This window comes from Octodon degus, unplaced genomic scaffold, assembly GCF_000260255.1.
Source record: "Octodon degus isolate 3935 unplaced genomic scaffold, OctDeg1.0 scaffold00152, whole genome shotgun sequence".
NCBI lineage: Eukaryota > Metazoa > Chordata > Mammalia > Rodentia > Octodontidae > Octodon > Octodon degus.
Window position 1 is genome coordinate 3,349,620 of NW_004524728.1, and position 13,280 is coordinate 3,362,899.

Consider the following 13,280-nt stretch of genomic DNA (forward strand, 5'->3'; position numbering starts at 1 on the left):
ATGAAGCCAATATATTAAAATATTAACTACTTTGGAGTTCAGGCAGCAAAATCTTTCACTGTGGATGTATGATTTTAAAATAAAATGTTGATTAAAAATGTTACTAAAAATGTAAAGTAGTAAGCCTAATTCTAATTAAAAGTTAGGGTTTTTTTTAATTTTAGGAAAACAACAAAATTTCATAACAAAACAACAAGAGCATAACACCAGTTAACAATGTACATGTCATCTCAAGGTAGCTACTCGGAGTATAAAGACACAAACCAAAACGTTTCTCAAAAGAAGAAATAAACAGATAATTAGAAAGGGGAAATGCTAGATGTGAGACACTGACTTCACTTGCCAAAGTCAAAAAGAATTGAATTCTAAGGAACAAAGGAGGTTAAGAGTAAGAAAACGTACTGGAAAAGGGAATGGGAATAACTCCTGAGAGACAGCAGGGGTCCCAAATGGGTGCCGATGAGCCCACCTCTCAAAGGAAGTTTTATAGAGCAAAATCATGAGGAGGGTACAATGTTGTCAAAGTATGATCAAACAATAAGAATGCAAGTCTAGTAGCTTAGGTAATACTGATCCAGTGGTAGCAAGGGCACAAGGGTGACCTCATCAGCTCTGGTCTAATAAACTGGAGAGTTAGTCATAATGGTCCTAGTCTTAGCAGGTGGGAGAGGCTAGTCCTCCCTTAAGGAGATAATGGGAAATCTCAAAAGGGTGAAGATATCCATCCCAAACGTCAGCTTATCCCTGTACAAGTATTTGAATCTGGCCATTGTGATTTTAATCTTAGTCACCTCCAGCCAGTTTTCACCTGTTATCTTCTGTACTGATGGCCTGGGGCCCAGCACTCTCTGACTGACTTTGATATTTCTACCTAACTTAGTAGTTTACAGCACAAAAATTTCTTTTCAATGAACTAAGATAAACCAGTAATAAAATTAAACAAATCAGTATATATATTAAATTTTTTGAAACACTAATATATGCAACTTGGGTAAGCATTTGAACTTCTCCCTGTCTCCTACTTATCTCTCTTGTATTTTGCTGTGTGTGTGTATGCGTACAGTGGCTCCTCACCACAAAGGTTGCGTCCCAGACACCCCCGCCATCAGTGAAGTAGCAATGTTAATTTATTTTAGTATTTATATATATTTTAAGACTTTATAAATCCTCCCCACATTCTTATAAACCTTTGCCACTTTTAAAAACACTTCTAATGTTCATAAGCATATTCTAAACTTGTAAAGCTACCTAACTTTAACATACATATACTGTACATTACTTCAAAATCCTGCAATATAGCAAAAAATCCGTGATACATAATTTAGACGAATATTTTTTGAAAACCCACGAAACAGTGAGTCCGCGAAAGTAGAACCACAGAATACAGAGGAACCACTATACATATTTAAAATTGTAGAAATGATTTATTAAAAATACATAAATAGAAAAACATTATCCTCAAGCCAGGGGTGGTGACACATGCACACGCAGCACCCGGGAGGCTGAGGCAAGAGGACTGATGGGAATTGGAGATGAGCCTGGGCTACAAAGTGAGCTAAAAGCCAGCCTGAACTTCATGGTGAGAACCTGTCTCAACAAGACAAACAGACAATGACAAAAAAAAAGAGAGAGAGAAACATTATCCTCATGTGCAGAACTCAATATTATAAACATATATCCCAAATTTTTCTATAAATTCAACATGTCTCAGTCAAAACTCTAACATTTTTTTCATGAAACTTAATGAAAAGCATATTCTAAAATGTAGAGACATGGAAGAAGAATGTTGGAAGGATGATTGTGAAAAGGACAAGGCAAAGAGGCACATCCAATAAGATATAAAAACTTACTGGAAAGCTACAGAAAGCAATTGGGTGCGGCACTATCATTCTGCCAACACCTAACATCAAGTAAAGCCACATTTATAGACAAGATCTGATACCAAAGACTGTAGAAAGCAGGCACATCAACCAATAGTTTAGAAAATTCTCATTATCCATTCTTTTAAAAATGTCTTAATTACCTTACAATATACACAATAAAAATTGACAATAATGTGGCAATCCTAATGTTAAAAAAAAAAAAAAAAAAGCACAGGGCCAGCAAAATAGCTCAGTGGACTAAGCACCTGCTTAGGCAAGCACGGGATGGGGTTTGATCCCTGACACCACATGCCACACCAGCCCTAACCCCAGTGGCACAGAGCCAGCCACTGCGACTGGGCATGGGCGCATGCCTGTAATCACAGCACTGCGGAGGCTGAAAATAGGAGGATCACTAAGAGTCCAAGCTGCGTATTGAGACCCGGTACCAAATATATAAAAATAAATTAAATTGAATTAAAAATTTTAAAAAAGGAAAACATGTTAGGACTTTTAGAAGAAAATGACAACATGCTATGATCTCTGTAACAAAGGATGGATTAAATGAAGCTAAAAGCACAAACCTCTAAGGAAAAAAATAGGGGGCAGGGAAACATTAACATAGTAAACTCTTTTAAAATTTTGTTCTCCAAAATATATATACCAGAAAATGAAAATTCACATACTCACTGACTGGAAGAAGTCCTTTACCATAGAAGTAATGAAAACTTCAGGATTTAGAAAGAAACCTGCAAACACAAAGCAAGCAAAAACTACAAAAAGAGGTATATACAAACAGGAAATTAAAAAAAAAAAAACCACCACAAATGACTACTTTCACCAGTAATATGAAAACTCAAATTCAAACTACAAAAGATTACTTCACACCCATTAAACTTGCAACTATTTAACCTTACCAAAGGTGACTACACAGAACGGGTTCTTATTCACTGCATCAATTCACACTGCTGCAAACCACTTGGGGCTGAAAAATGGCAAGAGCTACTAACCACTTACTATGTATATGTGAATTTGCTAAAAGCTGGCAATTCCAATTCCAGATTACACCCTAAAATACATGAATATTCAAACCAGCATTATTTGACACAAAGAAAACAAAGTGTTCCAGCAGGACTGCTCAAGGGAAGGAAACACATTCCCACAGTGAAGTACTCTACGTGAAAATAGTACTCTAGGTGAAAATCGAGCTGGGGCAAGATTTCAAATGGTGTTTGGCTGCATGTGGTGATGTGCACCTGTCACCCCAGGACTCAGACGGCTGAGTCAGAAGGATCACTGCAAGTTAGTACGCCAAGTAAAATTAAAAGCCTAACTTTTACCATATGGTGTCCAAAACAAGTACATCCGTATTTCTAGTACTCTAGGTGAAAATCGAGCTGGGGCAAGATTTCAAATGGTGTAGATATACTAAAGGGTATAGATATACTTCCTAAGCAGCTTCTACAGACATATATGAATATACAATATGATGTCCAACATAACCTTATGTAATATGTACTACTTCTATGCATTTATGTATCATTAGGGAAATGATGGCAACAGTTATGCAATACTAGCAACAATCACTGGGACAAGCTGCCACAGGAGAGGAAACTATGAATCTGGCAATGTTTTATTTCTTCACCTACACTGCGCATAAGTGCATATTCAGTACTTTATTCACAGCAACGTATAAGACTTAAACATATTCTACTTTAAGCAGATACCGTTTTAACAAGCAGCACAGTATATTTTTACTTTAAAAGTTAGAGACATGGCTCTCTACAAGAAACCAAGATTGTAAATAATACTATCTAAATTAACCAAAATTATCTGATCCAAGCAATAAAAAAGGTAAAGCTAACTGCTAGATACTTTCAGCAAACATTTACCACACAACCATGTTCGTATAAGAAAAAAAAAACAAACTAAGAATTCCCCAAATGAAATTTACACACAAGCCTAAAACCCAAGAGCTTTCCAGTATTCTCCTAAAATGACTGAAATTACAGAGTGTGAGGCCAGACATAGTGGTGCATGCCTGTAATCCCACACGTGACAGGCTGAGGCAGAGGAACTGTGAGATTGAGACCAGCCTGGACTACACTGTGAACCCAAGGCTGCCTGAATGGGACAGCGAAACTCAGTCTCAAAAAGGAAAAACAGAGTGAAAGACAGGGAGAAAAATTAGCAACATACTAAAAAGAAACAATTTAGGAGAGAAAAGCAAAATAGCAACGCATGCACAATGCACCACCATGAAGTGTATTATGAAGTAAGAGAAAAGTCAACCACGACCAAGGTGGTTTTGGGACACTCTCCCACTAAGACTTCTCCTTGCTGACTGCACACAGACGGCTCACAGGATTAAATCTTCAGGCACACAGAACAGGGCTTGCATTTCTCCAAGTCCAGCAACTGCTTTTTCTCCTACCAGAACCGTCACTGGAAAGCCTACCGTAAGTACAACTCCCCAATCCTACACTAACGTCTTTGGCTTTGGAGCACAGAATCTACAGATCCTGTAAAAGACATTCTGGACTATTTTAAAAGAGTGGGGGCTGGTGAGATGGCTCAGTGGTCTAAAGCACCTACTTAGAACAAGCTTAGCAAAGCACAGGGACCGCGGTTCAATCCCCCAGCACCACATGCCAGACAGCCCTGCCCCCTGGTGGGCTGAGCTGGCCACACACACACACACACACACACACAAATAAATTTAAATAAAATTTAAAAAAAAAAAAAAGAGTGATTGACCAAGTTAGCCCAAATTCCTTTGAACCTAATAGGATGTCTATATAAAATTGTTCTTCAGCCATCCTCAGTGTCATCATAATTATGTTCAGTGATTTGTCATTGTTTTTAGCCATTGGTAAACTACAATGGCTAACTAAAGGTAACCAAGACACATTCCAAAAACAAATAACAAAAGTAAAACAAATGCCAGAAACCCCTTCATACCAGAGAAATAGAAAATAAAAACAATTATAATAACTGACAAGAAAATATCACACTAGCTCCCAGAAATACCATAGCACTGAACTGTACAATGCACCCCTACAGCAGGACGGAAGCAGAAAAAAAGAAAACCCAACATTTTCTTTATTTTTGTTTTTGAGACAGGGTCTCGCTATTCAGTTCAGGATGCCATGAGCTCATTTGGTAGCTCAGGCTGGTCTCAAATTTGCAAGGATTCCCTGCCTCAGCCTCCTGATTGCTGGGATTATGGGTGTGTACCACTATACCTGGCAAAAACCAACAGTGTGAGTCTCCAGGCTGCTAGCAGAAGGGGGAACAGGCAAATGAACAGCTTGAGGCTGATGCATAAATACGCAGATCTATTCAGCACTACACAAAGCCACGCCATGAACACTCCCTTAAAAACATGTATTTTACTTGAAACACACAGTTCAGAATAGTATGCTGTTTGTTTGGTCTTTTTTGTTTGTTTGTTTTAACAATGAGTCATTACAGAATTTCAATCATGCAATAGCCTACCTAGATCTATGCAGTGTATTCTCCAATCTTTACACTCTCCTCTACCAGCAGAAGCACTTTAAAGGAGGCACATGAGAAGCAGAGGGGACATAAAATTGGTCTTAGGTTATCACATCTCTAAAGGAAAGCGAAGGTAAGTATCCCTGCGAAGACCGACATTAGAGCTGTAGAGTGACCTGCCAGGCGCATTCTAAATAAATACAGATCTAGGTTGATTTTTTTTCTCCCAAACTGCATTTTCTTACTAAAGAGACTTTTTGCTTTGCTTTATTTTGTTTTCCTATTGAGATCACACAGCAGAGGAATTAAATCTCTGGTATTAACTAAAAACAGTTCACATGAGCTTTTATCACGGTACCCTCAGTAAGTAGCTGAAATGCAAACCTCATATATTCATTGTCTAATAACCTCTATGACACAACTGATTTTACTGCAAGACTAAAATACAGATATTATCTTTTACTTCCCAACCTTACTCTAGGTTAATACAGTTGGTCTTTTTAGAAGGTATTCAAGAACTCTCTCAGACCCAGCCCTGGGGAGCCTGAGACAGGAGGATCGCCACAAGTTCAAGGACAGCCTAGACTACATAGTGAGATCTAGGCCGGCCTGAATTACAGAATGAGACCCTGTCTCAAAAACTGAAAAATAAATAAGGTCTCTCAAAACATTTTGTGTACTCAGTTTCATGTTATTTGGCCAGGCAGGAAAAAATATATAAACTGAACAAAATATACCATATAATTCACATCGTAGATATGTTATGGCCTGCCTATCTTTACCTTATAATGACTAATGGAAGATTAAGCGGGCGCTCAGAGTCTCTGTCTAAAGAAAAGGAATTTCGCCAGCACCTCTTCACTAAAGGAGCCAAAATGCAAGCAGCAGCGCGTTTTACACTTTAATTATTAAGTAGGCACAGAGAAACTGGAAGTAGAAAGAAGAAAAAACACTCAGACGTTTGTAAATGACCAAAGCCCACCAAATGAATCTGTGAATATATATCTATTTTACGGACAATATATAATTCTAAAACAGATAAGCCTGAACAAGGCTGCTTGGGACTCACGGTTTAATCACTAATAAGTTTCAAAATGTTAGAAATCTTGAGAGGACTATGTATCAGTAGATAAAATTGTTTAAGCACTTATGCAACAATAGTTTTCAGTAAATACAAACCGATTACATAATAGCAATTTTAAAACTGAATTGCTATTATCCAAAAGGCAAATTAGGCAGCAGAAAGGTGTTCTACGGCGACACCTACCGGTAGAATGTAACAAGGTAGCAGGCCGTGGACAAAATAAACAGGCAAATGGAAAGTTGCTTAGAAGCTACAAGCAAACAATGGCTGATACTCACAGGCAAAGACAAAGGTAAGCAAAGGGCCAGAAGAGGTGTGCACTACAAAATAAGCCCAAAGGAAAACTGCACACCATCACTCTTCTTCACCAAAGATTTTTCAAATCCATAAAGTTGAAAGAGGCTCCGCCCTCCAGCCCAAATTGGTCATGCAAGTTAAACACAAGAAGTCCCATTGATTCAATTTTTATATTCTAAGCAAATTGAAAAATCTGAAATTAAATTCCATTTAATAATTTTTTCATTTATATTGAAAAAAATAGTAAACAGGAAACTTTTAAAAATCCTTTCCCTAAAACTTGCTGCTTTAAGACATTCGGTTCTTTCTTTTCCACACTTTTGCATAAATATCTAAGAAATAATGTTTTATGTGACTGACCAATGTCAACATCTACTTCAGACTCTCAATACAAAACATCTCAAAAAACTATTAGAAGGTCGGGGAGATAGCTCAGTGGCATAAGTGCCTGCCTGGCAAGCCCAAGGCCCTGAGTTTGATCCCCTATACAAAAAACAAACAAACAAAAAAACAAAAAAACCTATCACAGTGACAGAGTGGCACATGCTCTATGATCCCAGCACCCCCTGTAATCCCAGCACTCTGGAGGCCGTGGCAGGAAGATCAGACAGACCAGCCTGGGCTATAAAGTTGGCTCAAGGCCAGCCTGAACTATATAGTAAGACTTTCTCAAAAAGACAAAATAATAACAATAATTTTTTAAATCAAAAAACTTTTTGAGCCCTCATACTCTTCTCAAACTAGAGTTTCAGATGTGCCACTTCAAACATAATTTTAAACAAATTTAATTAGTTACATGACAAAAGCACATTTTTCTTCAAAAACCAGATACAGTATCCCATAGAGCCAGAAAAAAAGTTGATAAACTAGTTCAGCTCCCAATTCCCATGAGCTCTTTCACATAAAAGAAGCCACAATTCTAACAGTTCGGTGGTAACTAACGACTAACAGACCCTGACTTCTAGTCTTGGCTCTGACGTGAATGGGAATGGTTTACATCTGCAGTATCTGGAATGGCTTACAAATTAACATCTGTACCTCAGTGACCAGGCAAGACAAAGCAATATTTGTTTTATCTCTCAGGCATATGTTGCTGTAAGGAAACAGCATAAACAGAATCACCTTGTCAGTCCAAATTTTCACGATAATGCAGATTACCCTGGCTTCCATCTCTGGTGCCTTCTACCTCACATAAATGAATACCCAATGAAGAACAAAATAGCTGCATAAAAAAGATACGTATTATGTAATATGCAGGACCTTGATACCAATTCTTGGCCTTTTGCTTTTTAACATTGACATTCCTTTTACATGTCTTTTAAAGGCCCTCTTCTACGCAGATTTCATGACAACTCTGGAGTCAGTATGTAAAATGATCAAAAGCCTATAGATCCTCAACTACAGACACGGCTCACTCTACAATGTCTGCGTATGAAAAGTCTGAAAATATTAGGTCCTGACATTACCTAAACTTAATCAGCTGACTGTTAAAATGGTTTAAGTACTTAGTGGATAAGGGTGGGAACCCCACACACTTCCTAATAGCCATTCTTACTAATACCCAGCTTTGCAAAGTGCTTTTCTTGGATGTAGTCAGTTCTCAACTCAAGAGTGCAGCAGACAAGCAGGAGAGGGGCTGGAGTACAGGCCGGTGATAGAGCACCTGCCAGCACAGCCTACACAAAGCCCTGGCTTCTACTCCCAGTATCAAGTGAAAAAAACAACAATTGCAAAAACAGATGTCTCATCTATTAACAGCTACAAAAAAACTTAAAGTTAATAATTCTTTCTGAGCTTACCCTGCTTGGTTTCCAAGCAGCACAAAAAGTCTTATTTGGAAATGTTAGTAAGTATAAGCCCAGTCACCAGAGGCAGTTGATCAATCCCTCTCCCTATTTAACTGACACATCTGACAAAGGAACAAAGAACACAAATTATACTCATTTCAAAGATGAATTAATAAGGTGGCTTTAAAGTTCAAACTGCCTGTATCTTTTTCCATTCAGAATGCTAGTGGTCAATGTAAATGCAATGGATTTAACTGCACTACTTTCACTAGTTCCATTTACCCATCCACTCACTAATCAAATATTTATTGAGTAACTATTATGGAAAAGGACCAGGCTAGGACCTGGGGGATAAGAAATGACCAAGAGAGAATGAAACAAAAGAAATATACAGGAAAATAAATAAGACTGTACTACGAAGGAAATAGTTATGTGAAACACAACAGTAGTTGTGTTACTTTCTTGACATATACTAATGCACTGCATGCAGATCTCAGCACAGAACCTAAATCATTTCAAGTGAAGTCTACCGCGCACATTCAAACCACATGTGTATTGCAGTCTCAATATGCTAACTATGACGTAAAGTAAACATAAAAGGACCCGAGTACCACTGAAATATGAGACAAAACAGATTTAAAACATGTTATGCTGGGTAAGCACAGCGAGAAAAGCAAAGGTGAATATCACTCTGTTTTTAAGAAAAGAAAAAGGGAGAAATAGCTTCGCCCAGTGTTTTGTGCCATTCCTTGATGTTCTGAAGGCACGCGCAACGCACTGCAAGAAAATACATCAACCTATTTAAAGAAATTTCCGAAAGCTTTCACACCGGTCCTAACCTCACCTACGACTACGCCCTCCCCCGCGACTCCGGGCTAGGAGAGGTCCCCTCGGAGCTGCACCTCGGCGCCGCGGCTTTGGCAGTGACCTAACTTCGCCGGACGCTCCAGCTCCCCGGGCACGCCAGGCCAGGCTGCACCGTCCCCACTCCCGCGCCCGGTTCCCGGAGGCGGAGGCAGCGCCGCGCCTCGCATCTGGGCTGCGCCCTGCACGTGAGGGCTGCGCCCTGCAGGACGGGCACCACCGGCTGGGACTCCCGGCGGGACCCCCGAGCGCGGCCTCCGCCCCGCGCCCGGGAGAGCCGAGGATGGAGGCTCGCAGCCGAGGCCCAGCCCGGCCGGCGGGAACTGACCTCTCCGCGCCCCGGGGCTGCTGCTGCCGCTGCCGGTGCTCGTGCTGCCGGAGCCGGAGCCGGAGCCGCCGCTGCCGCTGCCGCTGCCGCTGCCGTTGCCACTGCCGTTGCCGCCGCCGCCCCTGGCATTCCTGCGCGGGGCCATCGCGCGCTCCACGGGGTCGGCTAGGACCCGGGGTCTTCCTGGGCGCCCGGGGACTCGAGGGCGCGGGCCGCTGACGGCGGCGGGCGCGGGCGCGGGTCCTCAGCAGCAGCCCAGCCTCGACACCGCCCGCCGCGCCTCCGAGGACTTTCACCCGCGTGCGCCGAGCCCGCGACGCGCTCCCCCGCGAGAGCGCGCGGCGTCCCTCGGCCCCGCCCCCGAGGCGCCCCGCCCACCGAGCGCTGAGCGACAGGGCTCCTGAGCCAATCGGAAGAGGCGAGGGAGAGGGCGGCGCCCGGCCGTCCCTCTCCGGCTGTGCAGATTTGGGGCTGCTCTGCGCCACGCAGCTCCCTGGGACTCAAGCTGCCTGCTGTTTTCCAATGTGTCTGGGTCCTCTAGAACGTGGCAAACGTGGGGCCGACCGACCGGGCTCTCGCGAGCTTTGGCACGCCCCGCTGCATGGCGGTGGGGAGGGGAGCGACAGTGGCACGGGCGGGCGGGGGAGCAGCGCGCGGCTCCCGGCCTCGCGCTGTGGGTTTTGTTCCTGTCTCTTTCTGTGCCCAGGCACTCAGTGGAAAGGACGCCTGTGCCTAGTCAGTATTGGGTATTTGTGAAATGGTCCTACTGGGACAAATCCAACGCTTACACCATGATTTTTAAAAAAAATCATTGATTTTTTTAAAAAATGGGGGAAGGATTTATTTCATTGGTGCCATCAATATTTCATGAGAATCTTAGCAAAGACATAAAAATGTAAAGGTGACACAAAAAATTTTGTCACCTGGAAAGGCGCCCTCTTTGGAATCTTCCTGTGGGACAATGTCCTCATTCGGTGTACCTGGACGCCCCAGCCATCACCCCTACGTGTCACCTCAGAGTGACTGGACCTGTGCCCAGAATTCGGAGCAGGGTACCAGACAATGACTTAATATCAGAGTACCTGGTCTTTGTCATTGGGTGCCACCAACTGCTGACAGCATGCGAGGTGGGCAGCAGACAAGCAGGAAGTGTTTGGTGACTTGATAACACTTCTGTCCCTTTTCTGCGATGTACCCCCCAAGCTGGACCCTGTTTCTGAACACTCCCCGCCAGTCTCTCCGGGTTTTTCATGGACTAGTGTGTGCCATCTCCTTTGGTTCCCCTTCTTCTGCCCTGCCACCTGCCTAGACTGGCCAGTGGTGGGTGCTGTACCCACCGCTCTCTTGCCTCTTTTGTGAACAGCTGGCAGCTGTGATGCACAAAGCCTCCGATGGTCACGATGGTCACGTTGCTAAACTGCAAGAAAGCCTGTCTCTACCTTCCTCGAAATGGAGGTGGCCTGAACTACAGAAGCTCTCTGAACTTTTAGAGTCTGAGATATAGCTCAGTGGCACAGTGACTGCCTGGCAAGTGAGAGGTTCTGAGTTCAATTCCGGACGCCCCACACACCAAAAAAGTAAAATAAGGTTTTGAGCTTTCATTTTATGGTGTCTTCTTCAGCCTCCACACATCCTTTCTCCTGCTCAGACTCCATTACAAAGTTTTAGGGCAGGGAGCGAAAAGAGTGAGCTGGGCTAGAAGACAAATATACCCCATGGCACTGAACGCAAAGGAGTAATGACAGCTCAACTGAGCTGAAAAACAAAGCAATGCTCTCACTCCCAAGTGCAGTTTACCTCTTAAATTCTCACAGACTTCATTCATCAGTGTCCATTTTGAAGGCACAAGGTAACTGAGGCTTAGAAATAAACTAAGCTCAGAAGGGAAAACTGATAGAGCAGGGAGATGAATTCAGTCAGTTGTGCTGCCCCCGGGGCTATGGGCCAGATTATTCTGGCAGGACAAGCGTTGCTGTGCAGGGAGAGTGCCATACCTGACCCCCTTCTTTCTGTGGAGCCTCCATAGCACGACCTGAAAAGAACTCTGAGACCTAGTTGAGGGAATCAAGGAAAAATGGACCCTGAAAAGTGACGCTTTGTGTTGACATTTCTAGGAACAACCTGTTTCCAGTGACAGGGCTCCTTAACCAGTAACAGTTCAAACTATACAATAAATAAGATCATAGGGCCGGGGAGATGGCTCAGTAGAGTAAGCGCTTCCCTGGCAAGCGCAAGGGTCTGAGTTCAATCCCCAGTTCCGCCAAAAAAGATCATAGAAAGAGGCTAGTTAGTAATTCCTTAAATCATAAACCATGCCATGACATGTACACACTGAACTATATGAAATAAAATAAATAATACTTATAACATGAAATATGTTGGCTGTATACATGGTTTAATTTCTGAAACTAAATTCCGCCAAACTGAGTGTCAGAATTATGTATTTTGCTTCTGCTTATCCTTCCCGTTTTATGGGTATTAAAAACAAAGCTTATTTTGGAAATATGAATTTCTTTGCATAAGACCTTTACTCATCATGGGATGCGAAAATTAAATGAGAGGAGGAATATCCCTTGTAGGAATACCCTTAGTTTCTTATGGTTTCCAAGGAAGCTCTGAATGGCCATCCGGTGAAATTATGTTACAAGAACCATAACAGCAGCACTTAACTAGGACAGTGTATTAAAATACTAATTTAATGGAACATTTGAAGTAGGCCAAATATCTTTCAGATATTTCCATAAACTTCTATTGGCTTCAGTGGGATTTAAGAGCAAGAGCCAGAGGACACTCTCTGGCCTAGTTATTAGTTACTGTTTTTCCCCTCCTGTTGACCTTTCACAACCTCCAGACAAATGCTTTCAAAATTATGTATTTTGCAACTTGTATGTACTAAAATATTGCTCTAAAGTTTCACTTTATTTTTTTATTTGCAGTGCATAATGATTATATTCGTGTTGGGGTTTGGTACACATACATAGTATGTCTTCCACTCCAACCTGCTTCCTAGGCTGTACTTCTCACTTGTACCTGATTTTCTAATATGTAGAGAGTTTTTTGTTTCTGGGGGGGGGGAGTTGTTTTGTTTTTGTTTTTGTTTTTTGAGACAGGATCTTGCACTGCAGTCCAGGCTGGCTTTGAACTCACTATGTAGCTCAAGTTAGCCTCAAGCTCATGGTGATCCTCTTATCTCAAGCCTCCCAAATGTTGGGATGACAGGCACAGACCACCACACCTGGCTCTAATGAGCAATTTTATTGTAAAAACTAAAAATGAAATTCCATCAGCTTTATTTAAATAGTATATTGGGCCATAGTAGAAAAAAATCTAAGAACATGATTCATTCACATGTTTTCATATTACATTAGTAGAAAGTAATGCAATGGAAGTTATCTTGGTAATCACAAGAGAACTTTTAAGACATTCACTCACCAAAGTGTTTCCATAACAATGATTCCCATATGAATTATATATCAGCAAGTAAATGAGTTGTTGTTTGTACAAATGAGCCTGACTTTATGTTATGAAAGAGGAGAGAGAGAGAGAGAGAGAGAGAGAGA

At 41.8% G+C, this 13,280-nt stretch overlaps 1 protein-coding gene across 1 annotated transcript in view; it reads right to left on the bottom strand.

Moving 5' to 3' along the window:
- Asph (aspartate beta-hydroxylase) overlaps positions 1-10,198 on the bottom strand; it is a 263,046-nt gene extending 252,848 nt beyond the window's left edge. The window contains exon 1 of the mRNA XM_012517188.2: positions 9,721-10,198. Within this exon, the coding sequence (XP_012372642.1) occupies positions 9,721-9,865 (145 nt within the window). The 5' untranslated portion in view covers positions 9,866-10,198. The remainder of the gene's footprint in view (positions 1-9,720) is intronic.
- Positions 10,199-13,280: the final 3,082 nt, after the last annotated feature.